At 44.4% G+C, this 15,633-nt stretch overlaps 2 protein-coding genes across 5 annotated transcripts in view; one reads left to right on the top strand and one right to left on the bottom strand.

Annotated features, from left to right (window-relative positions):
* The window catches only part of USP20 (ubiquitin specific peptidase 20), a 70,809-nt gene that overhangs the window by 16,701 nt on the left and 38,475 nt on the right, over positions 1-15,633 (top strand). The window lies entirely within an intron of this gene.
* Positions 621-15,613, bottom strand: LOC132591524 (lamin-L(III)-like). The gene is made up of 11 exons (XM_060270447.1): positions 15,320-15,613; positions 14,349-14,505; positions 12,372-12,497; positions 9,075-9,242; positions 7,661-7,765; positions 7,274-7,515; positions 5,699-5,933; positions 4,845-4,958; positions 3,072-3,188; positions 2,189-2,356; positions 621-1,047 (listed from the first exon to the last, which is right to left on the bottom strand). The coding sequence occupies exons 1-11, from the start codon at positions 15,601-15,603 to the stop codon at positions 1,045-1,047; spliced, it is 1,719 nt and encodes a 572-aa protein (XP_060126430.1). The 5' UTR covers positions 15,604-15,613; the 3' UTR covers positions 621-1,044.

Below are 15,633 nucleotides of genomic sequence, written 5' to 3'. Positions count from 1 at the left end.
TTAACTATCTTTCTATACATCTATATCTACACACTAATCCTAACTCCTATTTCCACCCCGAAAGCCTATAACTCCTTCCCTAAGGCTTCTAAAATTTTAAATATTACAATATTTTTAAAGGTATATTTTAAACTTCTTCCCATCTTCTTCCACCGCCTCTTCTTCCTGGTCATGGAGTCTCCCAGTCAGTCCCCCAAGTTCCATAAAGTCCATCATTTTCATTTGCCAGTTGTCTATCGTTGGTATTTCTTGGGTCTTCCAATTCTTGGCAAGTAATAATCTAGCAGTTGTTGTGGCATACAGAAAGAATGTCACATCCTTCTTGGGGATTTCTTCCCCAAATGTTACAATAAAAAAGGCTTCTGGTTTTTCAATAAATGTGTTTTAAACACCTTTTTCATTTCGTTATAAATCTTTTCTCAGAAGTCTTTGACTTTGGGGCACGTCTACCACATATGGAAAAAGGTTCCTTCTTTCTCTTTACATTTCCAGCACTTATTATCTGATGTACAATACATTTTTGCTAATTTTGCTGGTGTTATGCACCATCTGTACATAATTTTCATCATATTCTCTTTCAAAGCAGTGCGTGCTGTAAATTTAAGACCTTTTTTCCATAACCTCTCCTAATCATTCAACATAATATTGTGCCCCACATCTTTAGTCCAATCAATCATTACTGTTTTAACTTGTTCATCTTTTGTATGCCACTCCAGCACTGACTTGTAAAAATGGTATGAGAGACATTGCACATATTTTTGTAAATGAAGAAAATCTTTAATAAAATAAAAATAAAAATCAAGAAAATCTTTAATGAAGAAATATTTGTAAATCAAGAAAATCTTTAATAAAATAAAATAAAATGGGTTTACATACAGCAACTGTGGGGGGGGGAAGTATGGGGTAAAGCTCTAAGCTGAACGGAGTCTCCTTCTGCAGGTTGTTACTTTCATATACGTAGAGCACCATTTTGGTTGGAAGAAGCTTCCACAGATGCTCACCATCTTCTCTTGGCTACATTATGAAGCAGGTCCGACTTTCATTTCACTAGAGAGAGGGTGGGCAAGGAGGAAGGAAAGAGATGAACATGAAGCTAGGTCCAATTTGCTTGATAAGATGTGCCATGAGAATAGACCTAAAAACTGCAGTTCTGCTGCACATTCAAGCCCAGAAAACTCTTTTGAGAGTGCTAAGCGCTTCTCTCGCTAAATTGTCATGAGAGAAACCATGGTCAGAGAGGGGAGTTGGGAAATGACCCTGCCTATGTCCATGTTTATTTCCTATTTTGCATTTACTGTATATGTTAAAGGTAAAGGGACCCCTGACCATTGGGTCCAGTCGTGACCGACTCTGGGGTTGCGCGCTCATCTCGCATTATTGGCCGAGGGAGCCGGCGTACAGCTTCCAGGTCATGTGGCCAGAATGACAAAGCTGCTTCTAGCGAACCAGAGCAGCACATGGAAACGCCTGTTTCCTTTACTGTATTTATTTATTCCTGTACTGTAAATAAATGAGCCAAAATCCGATATAAATGGAAAAGAGCTCAACACATTTTGTTTCAGCCCTCAAGTAAATTGACATCTCCATTCACACCACCCAAGATCTGAGAACATCCTACTTGCCTATGTTAATCCTCTCTTAACGCCATTTCTGAACCATTGATCTGTATGTGAATGATATACAGTATAACCAAAAGCCGTTCGGGGGTTCTCACTCCATCCTTCTTGTTACGTGAGTGAGCACCCTGTTGCAACAGCTTAATAAAAATCATGCTTACTAGCTGCTTTGCTTCTCAGTATTCTCTGGTTGGCCTCTGTTATTTTCTCCTACCGATGGAGAACCTACAAAGGACTCTACAAGGGCTCTTGTGTACCCCTTTAGGGAATAAGGGCAGGTTTTGTTTATTACACTAAGCTAGGTCAATGTTACAGCTAGGTTGGAGCGAAAGCAACAACCCTGGTTTTTTAATTATCTGCTAAAGTTTACAATATTGCCATCCCCAAAAACAGAATCTATTTTCCCCTTCTTAGGTGGCATGTCAGCAGAAAAAGTGCACTGTGGAGTTAACCATTACTGTGCTTTGCATCAACTGACTATTTAAAAATGCAGCAGCAACAGCTCAACTCAGCCAGATATGAATACAAGTATTTGGCATTTCTCAGTTTTGGAGTTCATGTAGGAAACCTGCCTGAGTAGGAAACTCCATTCCTTCTTCCCCAGCAGCCACCTCCATGTCTCCATCACCTCCTCTTTCATCTTCTCCATCACCTCCTCTTTCATCTTCTCTATCATCTCCTCTTTCATCTTCTCTATCGTCTCCTCTTTCTTCGTAAGTGAGCTTTCCTTCTACCATTCGCTGCAAAGTAATTTGTTTACAGAATTCATTAGGCACACAATAACTATCATTCTCTGGACACAAGAATAAAACACCAGCAAGCATCTGTATGAAGACCACATTAAATAACTATAAAAAAGGAAACGGAAAACTTACCAAGCTAGGGGAAATAACTATAAAATGTCAGAGAAACACATTAATACTCTTGTTTCTGCCACTTTTTTAAAGAAGAAAGAAATACTAAACGCTGTGCACTGCTGTTTTGTGTTTCTACTGTATAATTTTCAATGTAAGTTTTAATTTTGTCAAGTGTACACTTTTTGCAATCTGCTCTGGGACCATTTGGTGAAGGGCTGTCTATGTACAAATAAACACACAGATTGTAAAAAAGAGAATGAAAAGTTGTTTGCTTGATGGAGAAGGTAGAAGCCCTTCTCCATCAAACATGGCAAATTGTGCAAAACCAGAGATATATTTAAGCAGTTAAATAGCCATAGGCGACAAGGAATTGCAGGAAGATGAGTACGTGGGATTCTAGGCTGGTGTTTCATCCCTCCTCTGCACCCAGGACAGAAATGCCGCTGGAGGAACAGAGTTGTGTATCTCCTCTGCCAGCCAACAGTAGATTGGGGGGACGACGACCCAGACTACTAACTTGTGTGCTTATTTACAAGGCTGATATAAAACTCAAGAACAATGTCAAATTGTTGCAAGGACATGTTAGTATGGGACTTACATCTCCAGCAGAGTCAAGGAGTATAATCTTAATGCCCTCTCCACCGCTCATTGACTCGGGGGAATTCCAGACAAGCATACCAGGAGCTGGGCTTGAACTTTCTGGCACACCCCAGATCTTCAAAGAAAAAAGAAGAAGGTCTTCATATTTGAATGGTTAAATAGCACCTTTGCACAGGAAATTGTCCAATGCTTCCCCACCCACCAGTCAGATTCATTGGAACATCAACCCTAGGATGAGATTCTTCTAAGTTCTCTACAAACTTGGCTGTCTGTAAATTGCAAGTGATGTCATTGGAAGCATCAGCCTGTAACAAAAGGCAATTGTGGGGAGAAGTCTGTGGCATCAAATGCCAGGCAGAGATAATGGCATTCTGACAATATTGATTACAGCAACCATGTTCAAACTTTTTTGGGGGGGAGTAAATATTTTTTTATTAATTTTCAATTACATATATCCAATATAAATCACATTCTAACATTACCATATTACAATTACAATTCAAAAATAAACCAGTTGATAAGCCAGTTATACTTTTTAGGTGGCCTCCCGCGTGCTAGATTTCAAGGTAAGATAAATTCATTTAATTTTGCTTCCAAAAAACTTATTTAACCCAATTACATTTCAATCTTAATCATAACCCATTATACAAAACTACAATGTTTTTAACTTCCATTCATATTAGCACATTTACTAATTTGTATTTCTGCAAGCAAAGCTCTATATCCTTTTGTGATATTTATTTTGTATTTATAGTTATTTATTTTAGCAACTATGTTTGAACTTAACTGTGCATTGATATGGAACCAAACCACAGAAACACGCTAGTATAGTATAGACATACTTACCAGTACTGTAATCCGAAGTTATTTAAGAAAATGTATATTTTACTTGTTTGTACTAAAACCTCTAGCTATGTTGATCAAGTGGAATGGGGAAGATTGTTACAACAGGAATTCAATTTTACCTTTGTGGAAGCAAGTGTAAACACCATCATTGCTTCCCCCAAGGGGAAAGGATAGTACTTGAAATTTATATACATCTGGTCCCATTGAACTCGCTGTTGGAATTAGGATGAAGATATGGATAGGTATCTCCACTGGAGCCACTATTTGCATGCACCAGAACTGGATCAGGACCACAGAAATTAAAACAACTGGGTTTTGTGGTTTTCAACCTCCATCTCTAATGGATCAGCAGGCAATGAATGAATATATAACCAAACTACCAACACAAACATTTAATGCCTATAGAGTTAGAAGTGCAGGTGGATTCCCCCACCCCCTAGGAATTTGGTTCTGGGAGGTGTATCATCCAATACTGGCTCCCAAAACTTAAGGCTGGCAGAAGGAATTTAGAACAGTTTTGGCGAGCCTGCTTCTCCCCATATTACTTAGAAAGGCTTCACAGTTGTCCCTTGTTGACCATCCTTCAACTGCCTCCAGTCCCAGAACTTCTCCATGAGACCACCTCCCTTGCTTCTTTCAAATCCCTCCCTCTTCATAAGCCCCATAGGCCAAAGATCTGCCAGACCTGTTCTTCAGAAAAATGCCATGTACATAATGCCATGTACATAAATGGCACAGTACAATATTATTTTAAGCAAGTCCAAAACATTGCAGAGTCTACAAGCAGGTATTTTATCCCTCTTGGTTACTTAACCAGTTTCTGGGCCTTTATTAGGTGGTGTGTTCAATATTCTTACAAGGGGAAGCAAAGAAAAACACTGACATTTTAAAGTTTAGAGGAGAAGAAGAGAAGATTTTCACTCACTGTAAGTGATTGACCAGCACCAAGGGTACATTGAGCAGGAAACTCGTACATGACCGGTATGTCAGACTGGTTTCCATGCTGCCTTCTTGCGGTCCACCCACTTAGTGACTGCTCCTACAAGGAAAGCAGTGTTTAAAAGTTTAGACGGCTGGTTTTGAGTAACTTTTCACCTTTTAAGAGCCTCCAGTCTCATTATTTTCTGGGAGGAGTTCAAGCGTATACTGGGATATTGAGGTTTGTGCAATTAAAGCGGATTAAAGCGACCTGAGGAAGCTTATCTATCATCACCTCTCTTTTCTCTCAGGAGTCTTGGAAACTGCAAAGAAATGTTAGGAAGAGGCTGTTTGTAGGAGGGGACCATAACGCATGGTGTTTAATCTTTCCTGGGCAACTTCTATTCCACCATAGGGGGGGGGTCCAGATCCATGTTCACATAAAGTACTAGTCTAAAACCAGGTGAAGGGTGGGGTGGGGGAGAGAAAATAAAAGTGGCTAGGAAGTTACAGGTGGGAAATGAAGAGGCAGATTGGTGGTAGGGAGGGTCAAGCAAACTCCCAATCATTAACTCCCTCCCCCCCCCCCGCAAAGCTCCAGAGCTGCTTTGTAGAGAAATGGCACCCAGGCCCGGCTCTAGGTGCACTCCCGGTGGTGCGGGGCGCCAGGGTGCCGGGCCAGCAGGGGGACGCAGCACGGGAAAGCCGCGTGCTTTGAGGGCGGGGCCCGGAGTGATCTCCGCGCCTCAGCGCCAGGGCACCAGCCCTGATGGCACCCAGTTTTGGGAGAACACGAATTTGCCAGCTACACTAGAGCAAAGCCATGCATTCACCCCAAGGAGTTAATCATGTAAAAAATACCTCATCAGAATTGTTTCTGATTTTGACAAATTGTCCTTCTTTGTCAATATCTTCTATGGAAATACTTCCTGAATATGATGCATGCTGGACCATTTTGAAGCAAACGCTGCGGACTTGGCGTTCCGGTTCCTCCCCTGCCTGCATCCTTCTTCTCCTTCGCGGGAGGAGGGGGCTGTCCAGACTTGTGCTTGCAAGTGTTCCAACACTTTCTGAGCCGGGCCTGGGCACTCTTAACCTACAAAACAAAGTCACCTTTCAAATTAGGCAGCCACTGACGGCAGAACACCCCCCCTCTCAATCTCTTTGCTCTTGACATTGAGCCATTCCCATGGTGTATGCGCCATGAAGTCAAATCTGTGTCATCCAAGAGATAACGGGGAGGTTGCTAAGGATGAAGCTTACACATAACCTTTGGCACTTCCTCTCCGCAAAGTGTCATCTCCCTGTAAGTCACCTTTCTTCCTAAATTGAATAGCCCTTAAAGCAGGCATAGGCAAACTCGGCCCGCCAGATGTTTTGAGACTACAATTCCCATAATCCCTGACCACTGGTCCTGTTAGCTAGGGATGATGGGAGTTGTAGGCCCAAAACAGGTGGAGGCCAGAGTTTGCCTATGCCTGCCTTAAAGTGTCGTGACCGTTCCTCATAAAGGAGTTCCCCTCCATCACCCCAATCGTTTTGGTTGCCCCTTCCTACATCTTTTCTACTGCTGCAATATCCTTTTCTTGGAAGTGCAGTGACCAGAACTGGACACAACATTCTTTTTATTCTTTTTAGATTTTAAAATTTACAATTAATCCAATATTTTACAATCTACATTCACATAGTTTTCAACTTCCCCTCCACTCTTCCCTGTGTTTATCTATTGCTGCTGTATGTTATAGTTAATTTATACATTCTTTCCTCCACCTTATTCTCAGTATAACTGTTACTGCTGTACTCACTCCACACCTGCTAGCATTTTAACATGTTTACAATAGGCTTTAATATATATTTTTTAAAAAATAATAATCTACAAACATTTTCCAATCCTCCTCGACGGCTGTCTCATCTTGGTCTCTGATTCTACTGTTAAACTTGCTATATGAAATATATAGAGAATGAATGAATCTTTATTTGCTTCAGTCATCGGCCATAGCAATAAAACAACAATACGATATACAAAGAATAGAACTAAAAGGTAAACTACAGTATATGAAATATATTAAATGGTGGCTTCTGAAGCCCCTCCCGACGCCATGCACCACAGTTGTTTTCAACCATGTGCATTGACATGGGCAAAGGGCTCTTTTAACCCCCTCCTCCCCAATGAGAAGACCCGCTCCCTTTTGAATAGCCCCTCCACTTACAATGGACATCAGTTTGCTTGTGTTTTTGGCAGCTGGCACATTAGAGGGTATTAAAGTGTGGCTGAAACATACAGTAAAAGGTGCAGAAAAGCTCCTCTTGCTGTTCACACTGGGTAGAAAGTGCCCTTTGCCCATGAGAGCCAATTCTGGTAAGATGTTCAGCTCCTGTTCTATTAAAAAGAAAGAAAGCCTCCTTTCAAGAACAGAATTCTATCACCAAGCTCACCGTTCTTCCTCTCTTTCTAGCATTGCCAAGGATGCCCTGATCTCCATATTCAGACCGAACCTCGGATCCAACTGTTGCATATACACTTCCTGCTGTACTTGCATACGTTGCTGCATTTCGGCAATCTCCCTGTTCTTGTCAGCTAGGAGTCTCTCTGATGAGCCTTGTTTGTCGAGAATGGTGTCCTCCAGCGTCCTTATTTTGGCCTGCAAATCTCCATTCCTGGCTTCCAACGCAGCAATCTTAGATTTCACAGAAAGGTCTTACTGTTAGGCACAGCGGAACAGAACCATACTAGCAGAGACCTCTATTTCACAAAGACCTTTTAGGAGCCTGTTCCCTCTCCAGGTAGATGTCATTTTACCTGGTTTCCAGCACATGTTTTACCTGTGACACCAGAGATTCAACTCTCATCTTTGCTTCTCTGAACTCCTCCTGAGCAACATTGGTCATCACACTACTCCTTGCCGCAGAAATCCGAAGCTCTTCCATCTGTGAAGATAGTACCGGTATTGGGTTAAAAAAGAAAATAAAAAGCTAACTAGGACTGCACATTTTAATTTGAATGAGTTTCTGTGCACACACATGAATAACAGTTCAGTTTAACACAGGATTGCCACCCTGTGTTCCTTCGGGAGGAATAATGGGATATATTATATTTATTATATTATATTATATTATATTCATTATTATTATTATTAGACAATTCTAGGGCTTCTTCCAATTCAGATGACTTTTATTATTATTTATTAAATTTTCATACTGCAGGTCTCAGGGCAGTTACAACATAAAATCACAATATAAAAACACTAAATACGTAATAAAAACAAAAACAACTCAATAATGCCCCCCCTCCCCAACACATTTTAGGGAGTATGTTCTACGATATTGTTCCAGGTGTTCACTTAAGGTGAAGGTTAGGCAATATGTAAATTAGTATTAAAAATAAATGCATCTGGCTGCAACTGGTGTGTGCAGGAGAATTATCCAAGGCGGTCAAGAGGAGGACACACTAGGAAGGTAACATGCTAAGCTGGAGAAACTATTTTCACCAAAATACATCATCTCCTTAGAAACAGGTTGGGGAAAGAAGTGGCATAGTAATGGGGGGGGCGTGCCGCTCTGGGCGGCAGGCTGAGCAGGGGGTAGCAGGCTGGACGGGAGTGACTACCTCCAACGACTGCTGCCGCTGCAAGCACCCCTCGCTGCCCACGTGTGTTGCGGAAAGAGCTCCGGCAGCTCCTGAGCCCAGCTCCTCCATGGCGTCTCCTCCCTGCCGGAGGAGCCGCCCTCCGCCGGCAGCGCAGCCCTCGCCTGCCTCCATGATGGCCCTGAAGAAAGCCAGGTGGCGGGCATGTTGCGTTGTTACATGGTGGGGTATCGCCACCCCCCTGCGCCTCCAAAGCCGCCCGCTGCACCTCCAGGCTAGCTGAGTGGGCTTTTTAGCTGGAGTTTTGTAGCTGGCCTGGAGGCGTGGCAGGCAGCTTTGGAGGCGGGGGGGGGGTACCCTCTCCAAAGCTGCACACCGCGCCTCCAGGCCAGCTACAAATCTCCAGGTAGAAAGCCCACTCAGCGGAGTTTTGTAGCTGGAGGCGTGTGGCAGAGGTGAGGGGTGGGGCGCGGCCCCGGATGACACCCCCTCCAGGGCGGTGCCCAGGGCGTACCGCCCCCCTGCCCCCCGCTTGCTCCGCCCCTGGCCACCTGCCCATAGGAAACAAGAAGAGATCAGGTCTCTACTAAGAATGATGGGACAGCAAGGCATCCCAATCCAATGAGCAGTACAGACAGACAAACCACTCACTTTGGCACCTAAGTTTTGCTCCATCTGATTTTTATACGCCAAAATATCTTGTTCGTGTTCCTTTCTGAGCTCTTTGTAAGCATTCAACAGCTTATTCTCTTCCTGCTGATGTTGAGACTGCATTTCTCGAATCTTGTCCTCGTGGAACTTGTTCTTGTACTTTATTGCCTAGGAAGAGAAGGGAAATACAGCAGGGAGGAAGGATTTAAGAGGATTTAAGACGAAGTTTTCAATGGCTGCGCTTTGCAAGACAAATTTTTCAGCGCCCCCCCCCCCGGGGCCACCCGCACTTCGCAAGACGAAATTATCGCTAGACGAAGCGACTCACGGCACGAATTGAATGGAATACAAGACACTATTTCAGTGGCTTAGCACATGGGTAGGCAAACTAAGGCCCGGGGGCAGGATGTGGCCCAATTTCCTTCTAAATCCGGCGATTGGTTGGTCCGGGAATCAGCGTGTTTTTACATGAGTAGAATGTGTCCTTTTAAATGCATCTCTGGGTTATTTGTGGGGCCTGCCTGGTGTTTTTACATGAGTAGAATGTGTGTTTTTATTTAAAATGTATCTCTGGGTTATTTGTGGGGCATTGGAATTTGTCCCCCCCCAATAATAGTCCTGAGAACAGGGGTCCCCAGATACGGCCCTGAGGCTCTTTTATGTGGCCCCTGGGGACGCCCGCCGCCCACTGCCGCCGCCCGCTCTTACCGGCGCGGTGTGGCACAGCTGCCGACTTCCAACCCGGAAAAGGGACGGAAATAGCTTGTGCGCATGCGCAAGCGTCATTTCCAGTGTACTTCTGGGTTGGAGGAGGCTTCCGCCCATGTGCACAAGCTATTTCTGGCGCTTTCCAGGTCGGGAGTATGCCAGAAATAGCGTTTGCGCATGCGCATGGGCGCGCACGGCCACACGCTCCCGCGCCTCCGCGCGCGCTCCCCCAATCTCTGGCTCACCATGCAATTGGCGCGGCGCACATCCAGCCCAAAGCCGGGTAAGTTTGCGGACCCCTGCCTTAGAACAACCGTGGGCTCCCAGAGACGAGACTGTGCCCACTTTGTTTCTCCTCTGGTCCTGCTAAACTGCTGCCAGCTAAGCCATAGTGTGGCCTAGCACGTCATCCAAACCATAGCTGCCAAGTATCCCTTTTTCGCCGGGAAACCTCCTTTTTTTCTACCATTTCCCGGTGGTCTCCCGTATAGGTTTTTATCCTGTTATTCTCCCTTAAATTCGCTTCTGTCGGCGGTCATTTTTCTGGTGCTGCTTTGCCCTTCTATGGGCATCAGAAAATGGCGCCGCCGATGCCAGAAGTCACTTTTACGCATTTCCGGTCATGCGTAGAAGCGACTTCCGGCACTGGCGCCGCCATTTTCTGGTGCCCATAGAAGGGCAAAACGCCACCAGAAGTTGCATCTACGCAACTTTCGGTGTTGCGGGCTGCCGGCCCCGGATTTTTCCATCCAGGACTTCGCAGGTATGGTCCAAACCCAAGTTTGTGGCTTGTTTCTCTAGAGTTACTGATCAAGGCTTATTAGAAAGCAACAAACCTTGAACCTTGGTCCAGCTCTACAGCCCTTTAAATACTACCCCAAATGGAGCCCTGGGTGGGAGGTGGGGGAGAGGAGGATCCCAAATAGGTCATGGGCTGACGTAGGGTGGGGGGGTAGATTACCCACAGCAACACACTTGGGGGCACGGCAAGGGGTTTTTACTTTACAATTTAGCACCACTACCCCCCAAAATCCACAAAACAAAAATAAATACCATCCTTCAAAACGTCTTGAGATACACCGGTCATGGAGGGGACGATGACAAACAGAATAGATCATGGATCGGGACACATGGGGGCAGTCACAGGGATTAGCCACAACAACACGCCACACCCACAAACCCCGCCTCTGCCACGAGATCCTGTAAAACAGGAGGCCATGCAACCACGAAAACAGCCATTCCACCCCAAGCCCAAAGCCTCTCCCGGCGGCTGCATTAATAAACGCCTGGGAGCATTAGGCAGTCATTCATCATTTCTCCTAACACACACTTGGGGGCACAGCAAGGGGTTTTCGCTTTATAATTTAGTGGCCGTTGTGTCACATGCGAGGCTCCGACGGCCATTTTAAGTAAGGGCAGTCGTGCCCCTTTTAACCTAGGCTTTACCGTGTTTCTCCAAAAATAAGACACCGTCTTATATTTATTATTCCTAAAAAAAACCCCACATTGGCTTATTTTCAGGGGATGTCTTATTTTTTATTACGCGTCCAGCCTTGCCTCTTCCTTGGGGCCCTCCAGAACTGCGCCTATAACTATTTCTTATTTTTGGGGTATGGCTTATATTGCACAAATGCTTAGAAATCCTGCTATGGCTTATTTTATGGCTATGCCTTATTGATTGCAAGCCTCTGTGTCTTCTTTAAAAAAACCCAACAACCATTCACTTTCTCTCCCCAATTTAAGTCCTCAGATATTTGCAGTGGCCACCCCCACCCCATTTTCAATCCCCTACCTTCCCCTTGCCACTTCCTGGGTTTTTTATGGAACTGAACAACTCGGGTGCTTCAGAACGCGCCTTCTGTTGCCAGGCCCTTACAGGGCCCGGTCCAGGTAGATAATGTGGCCCTGTTTTTAAACCTTTTGTTACTTTTTTCATTTTACTGATTGCATGCTGGGAAATAGAAACTAGAAGCTAACAGTTCCTTCTCCAAGGGTGGGGGCCAAGGTATGGAGATACATGGGGGAGGGGCCAACATTCCCCAGGGACAACAAAGGGATAGGTATCCTACCGAAACACAGGGATGAGCCAGGGTGGAGGGAGGAGGGGCAGGATACGTCATGGATCGGGACAGGGTGTGTGGGGGATCACAGGAAAGAACTACGGCAATGCGTGGCCACTGGCCGGGTCAGCTAGTTTTAAATAAAAGGACACATTCTACCCATGTAAAAACACCAGGCAGGCCCCACAAATAACCCAGAGATGCATTTTAAATAAAAGGACACATTCTACTCATGTAAAAACATGCTGATTCCTGGACCGTTTGTGGGCGGGATTTAGAAGGCAATTGGGCTATATCCGGCCCCCGGGCCTTCTTAGTTTGGGGACCCCTGGTTTATCCTATTCATGCTAGGAGAGGGGCAAAATAGGAACAATAAAACACAGTAACCCAGGGTTATCATCATTTTTGGCCCTCCACTAATAGAGTCACAAAAATCAAACTATTTCACCAAGTTATTGATCTTAATTTTAGTGTTTTAAGTTAAACAGCAGCTGGAATTAAGGAAGTCTAAGATTGCAGAAGTACGTACCTCTTCATGGAGGGTCTTTAGAAATGCCACTTTTTTCTGCAGGGTTTCCACTTTCATTTCTGCATATTTTCTATTCAACATCTCATTGTGAAGTTGGCTTTTGGAATCATTCACCATTACCTTGAGCTAGGAAAGGAGAAAGTTAGCAAATGATTTGTGCTTCCCTTAAATACTTCCTAGACTCCTGTTCAGCTACAGTGCTTAATAAGCCAAAAGGAGAACCTTGGGAAACCAACATGTTTTAACAGAACTCGAATAGACCGGTGTAGACACAGAGAGCAAAATACATTAATGGATCAGTTGTGCATCTGTGTACGTCTGCCTTTCTTTTTTGGATTTCTGCTAGTGCAGACTTTGTGTTAGGCCCAGTACTATTTTTCTAGGAAAAACAGGTGCTGAAACTCGCCATGGACACATCCCTTGTTCTCTTATAATGGCAATGTTGCCCACCTGAGAGGTGCCAGAACTGATTTTTGGTGAGTTCCGGCTGGGGGGAAAAAAAGCACTGGTTAGTTAGGCCATAGCTTTCAGACTATGTCCCAGAAAATGTGAGGCTACATATATATATGTAGGTCCCAACTCCTGCCAACCTAGCAGTTCAAAAGCAAGTCAAAGTAAACGGCGTTTCCGTGTGCTGCTCATAGCTGCCAAGTTATCCCTTTTTAAAAGGGATTTTCCCTTATGCTGAATAGGCTTCCTCGCGAGAAAAGGGAAAACTTGGCAGCTATGGTGCTGCTCTGGTTCGCCAGAAGCAGCTTTGTCATGCTGGCCACATGACCTGGAAGCTGTACGCCGGCTCCCTTGGCCAATAACTCGAGGTGAGCGCTGCAATCCCAGAGTTGGTCATAACTGGGCCTAATGGTCAGGGGTCCCTTTACCATATATATATTGCTTATTCATCATACAAACAAGCATTGAATAAAATGAACAAATAATACAAAACCAGAAGAAAATACAAAAACAAATTTACAAGGATATAAACATAATAACATAAACTACAATCAAAAATGTAAAACATATTCTCCTTTAAAAAAAGAAAAAGGAACAAAAAATAATACCCCCGGAATAAGAAAAATAAGAAGAATAAAAAAGTGACTTCCAACTAACTCCATGTGGATCTTTACTCCTCATATCACTGGTTGTCTGTAATGATTAAATTTTTGGAGAAATATTCCAATTACCTGTGAGATTTTTTTATTCTAAGCTAAACCAAGTATGGATCTGGGAATCAGTTCTCTTCATATAATTTATAATGGCTTCCCACTCTCTCCTTATTTTCTCATTAGAATAATTTCTTATTAAAACTGTAAGTTTGGTCAGTTTAAGATATTCTGACAATTTAAGAGTCTTAGGATGAATTCAGACCATATACTTGCCCCACCACTCAAAAAATCCTGGTTTACCCCTCACAGAGCTACCATTCTCAGCACCCTTAAAGTATAATTCCCAAGGTTCTTTGGGTGCAGGGAGGAACTGTCCTTTAAATGCATGTTCTGTACCCAGCCAAAGTGTACATTTTTAGATGTGCCATTGCAGGGCTGTAACTTTGCAATAAAACCATGGCGAGAGCCCCTTCCCCATCCAAGTTTGGAAACTACTATCGGACTCAGGAGCAACTTCACTTCTGGGGGGGGGAGGGAGCAGCTTCCAGGGGGCAAATTTAATTGGGACCACAGTATGGGAGGAGGTAAAAACAAAGGTAAAAAAGGAGGAGGTAAAAACAAAGCTCCTATCAGTTGTGGAGGGGAAATCAGGTGAGTGCGACTGCAGTGCCCAGACAGGGGCACAAGGAGGCCTTAGATATCAAAAGGCTCCATAAGCCCCCAGTGACCTTCCAAATCCAGGTAAGCTCTGCTGCCCCTGGAACTTCTCACCTCTCAAAATGCACAGAACATTTTACTTGTGACCTGAATATCTATTAACAACCTTTGTCATTTCAGCAGGACAGTTTTTAGACTTTACAAAACAAACCCTTACAGAGGCAATTTCATGCTCCGACTCCTGAAGATCATTCTGCAGGCTTTGCTGTCTACTCAAGGATGTCATCAATTCGCCCTCTTTGTAGTGCAGCTGAGTAGTGAGGCCTTTCACACGAGCGTCTGCCAGGCTTAATTCATTCTCATTTTTAGAATTCCTGAGAACAAGCAGGTTGCAAATGTAAACAGAAGGCTTTGCGTCTCAACAGGTATGGCTTTTAGCATTTTTAAATCAAATTCGGATATCACAAGCTCTGTCGTTAGGAGGGAGAGTGAAGGATGGATAGGATGGACCCAAAACTAACTGCACTTTCCTGAGAGTAAGCCCTGCTGAATCTAATAGGACCTTACTTCTGAGTGGACAATAGGACTGCAGCAAGAAACACAGTTGGGAATTAGGGCTTTCTCTTTTACCATATATCCCCGCTTTTCAAATACCGGTAAATGAAGCCAAAAGAGAGACAACAGTGCTTAAATGCACAGATGTTTAAATGCACTTACTTGCAGGCATGCTAAAAACCATGGTAGCATTTTGAACCACAGTATATTTCATTCGCATAGCTGCCAAGTTTTCGCTTTTCTCGCGAGGAAGCCTATTCAGCATGAGGGAAAATCCCTGTAAAAAAGGGATAACTTGGCAGCTATGCATTCGGAGGGAGGGAAGGAGCTGAAGCATAAAAACTGCAGTTAGCTCTTGAAGAAGAAGACGATGTGGGGAATAAGGGGAGGAGAAGTGGGGAGAGGGAGATGGGGAGGGAGCACAGAGGTGAGTGGGGAGAGACAGAGAGAGAGAGAGAGAGAGAGAGAGAGAGAGGCTGCCGCTTTATTTCCATGCATGAAGGAGGGATGAAAGCCCCCCACAACTGCCCCCTCACCGACTCCACCCATGGACACCTTTAACTTCAGAAAATTTGAAATCTAAGAGCCATTGTTTTAAGAAGAAAAGAGAGCGAGATGAAGGAAGGCACTCACCTGGAGAGCAGCTGGCTGTGCTCCTTTTGCAGGCTCTCCAGCTCCACTTGCAGAGTTGCCCTTTGCAATACTTGCCTGTTGAGGTTCTCGCGCACCGCGGCCAGCTCTTTCGCATAGTCGCTACGTAGTTTACTCAGCTGAGCCCGACTGTCTTCTTCACACCAGCGAAGTAATCTATTTCTTGCTTCCAGGCTGCGGACACGCTCGAGGTAGATGGCTAGGCGCTCATTGAATTGCCGCAGCAGCTCCTGCTGCTGCTGCACTATAGGTATGCTGTCTGACATTGTTGCTGCTGGCTGCAATGGTAAACTGGC

The sequence above is a fragment of the Zootoca vivipara genome, chromosome Z (genome assembly GCF_963506605.1).
Source record: "Zootoca vivipara chromosome Z, rZooViv1.1, whole genome shotgun sequence".
Taxonomy (NCBI): Eukaryota; Metazoa; Chordata; class Lepidosauria; order Squamata; family Lacertidae; genus Zootoca; species Zootoca vivipara.
The sequence above is the reverse complement of the archived record's forward strand: the minus strand, read 5'-3'. Positions and strand labels throughout refer to the sequence as shown.

What these genes read in the sequence shown, in the direction of transcription:
- LOC132591524 (XM_060270447.1), bottom strand. Translation starts at nt 15,603, where the DNA reads ATGTCAGACAGCATACCTATAGTGCAGCAGCAGCAGGAGCTGCTGCGG. An exon ending in CTAGAAAGAGAGGAAGAACG is followed by an intron (nt 5,934 to 7,273) that starts GTGAGCTTGGTG and finishes TTTGTTTTGTAG; the next exon opens with GTTAAGAGTGCCCAGGCCCG. An exon ending in GTGCTGGTCAATCACTTACA is followed by an intron (nt 3,189 to 4,844) that starts GTGAGTGAAAAT and finishes TTTTCTTTGAAG; the next exon opens with ATCTGGGGTGTGCCAGAAAG.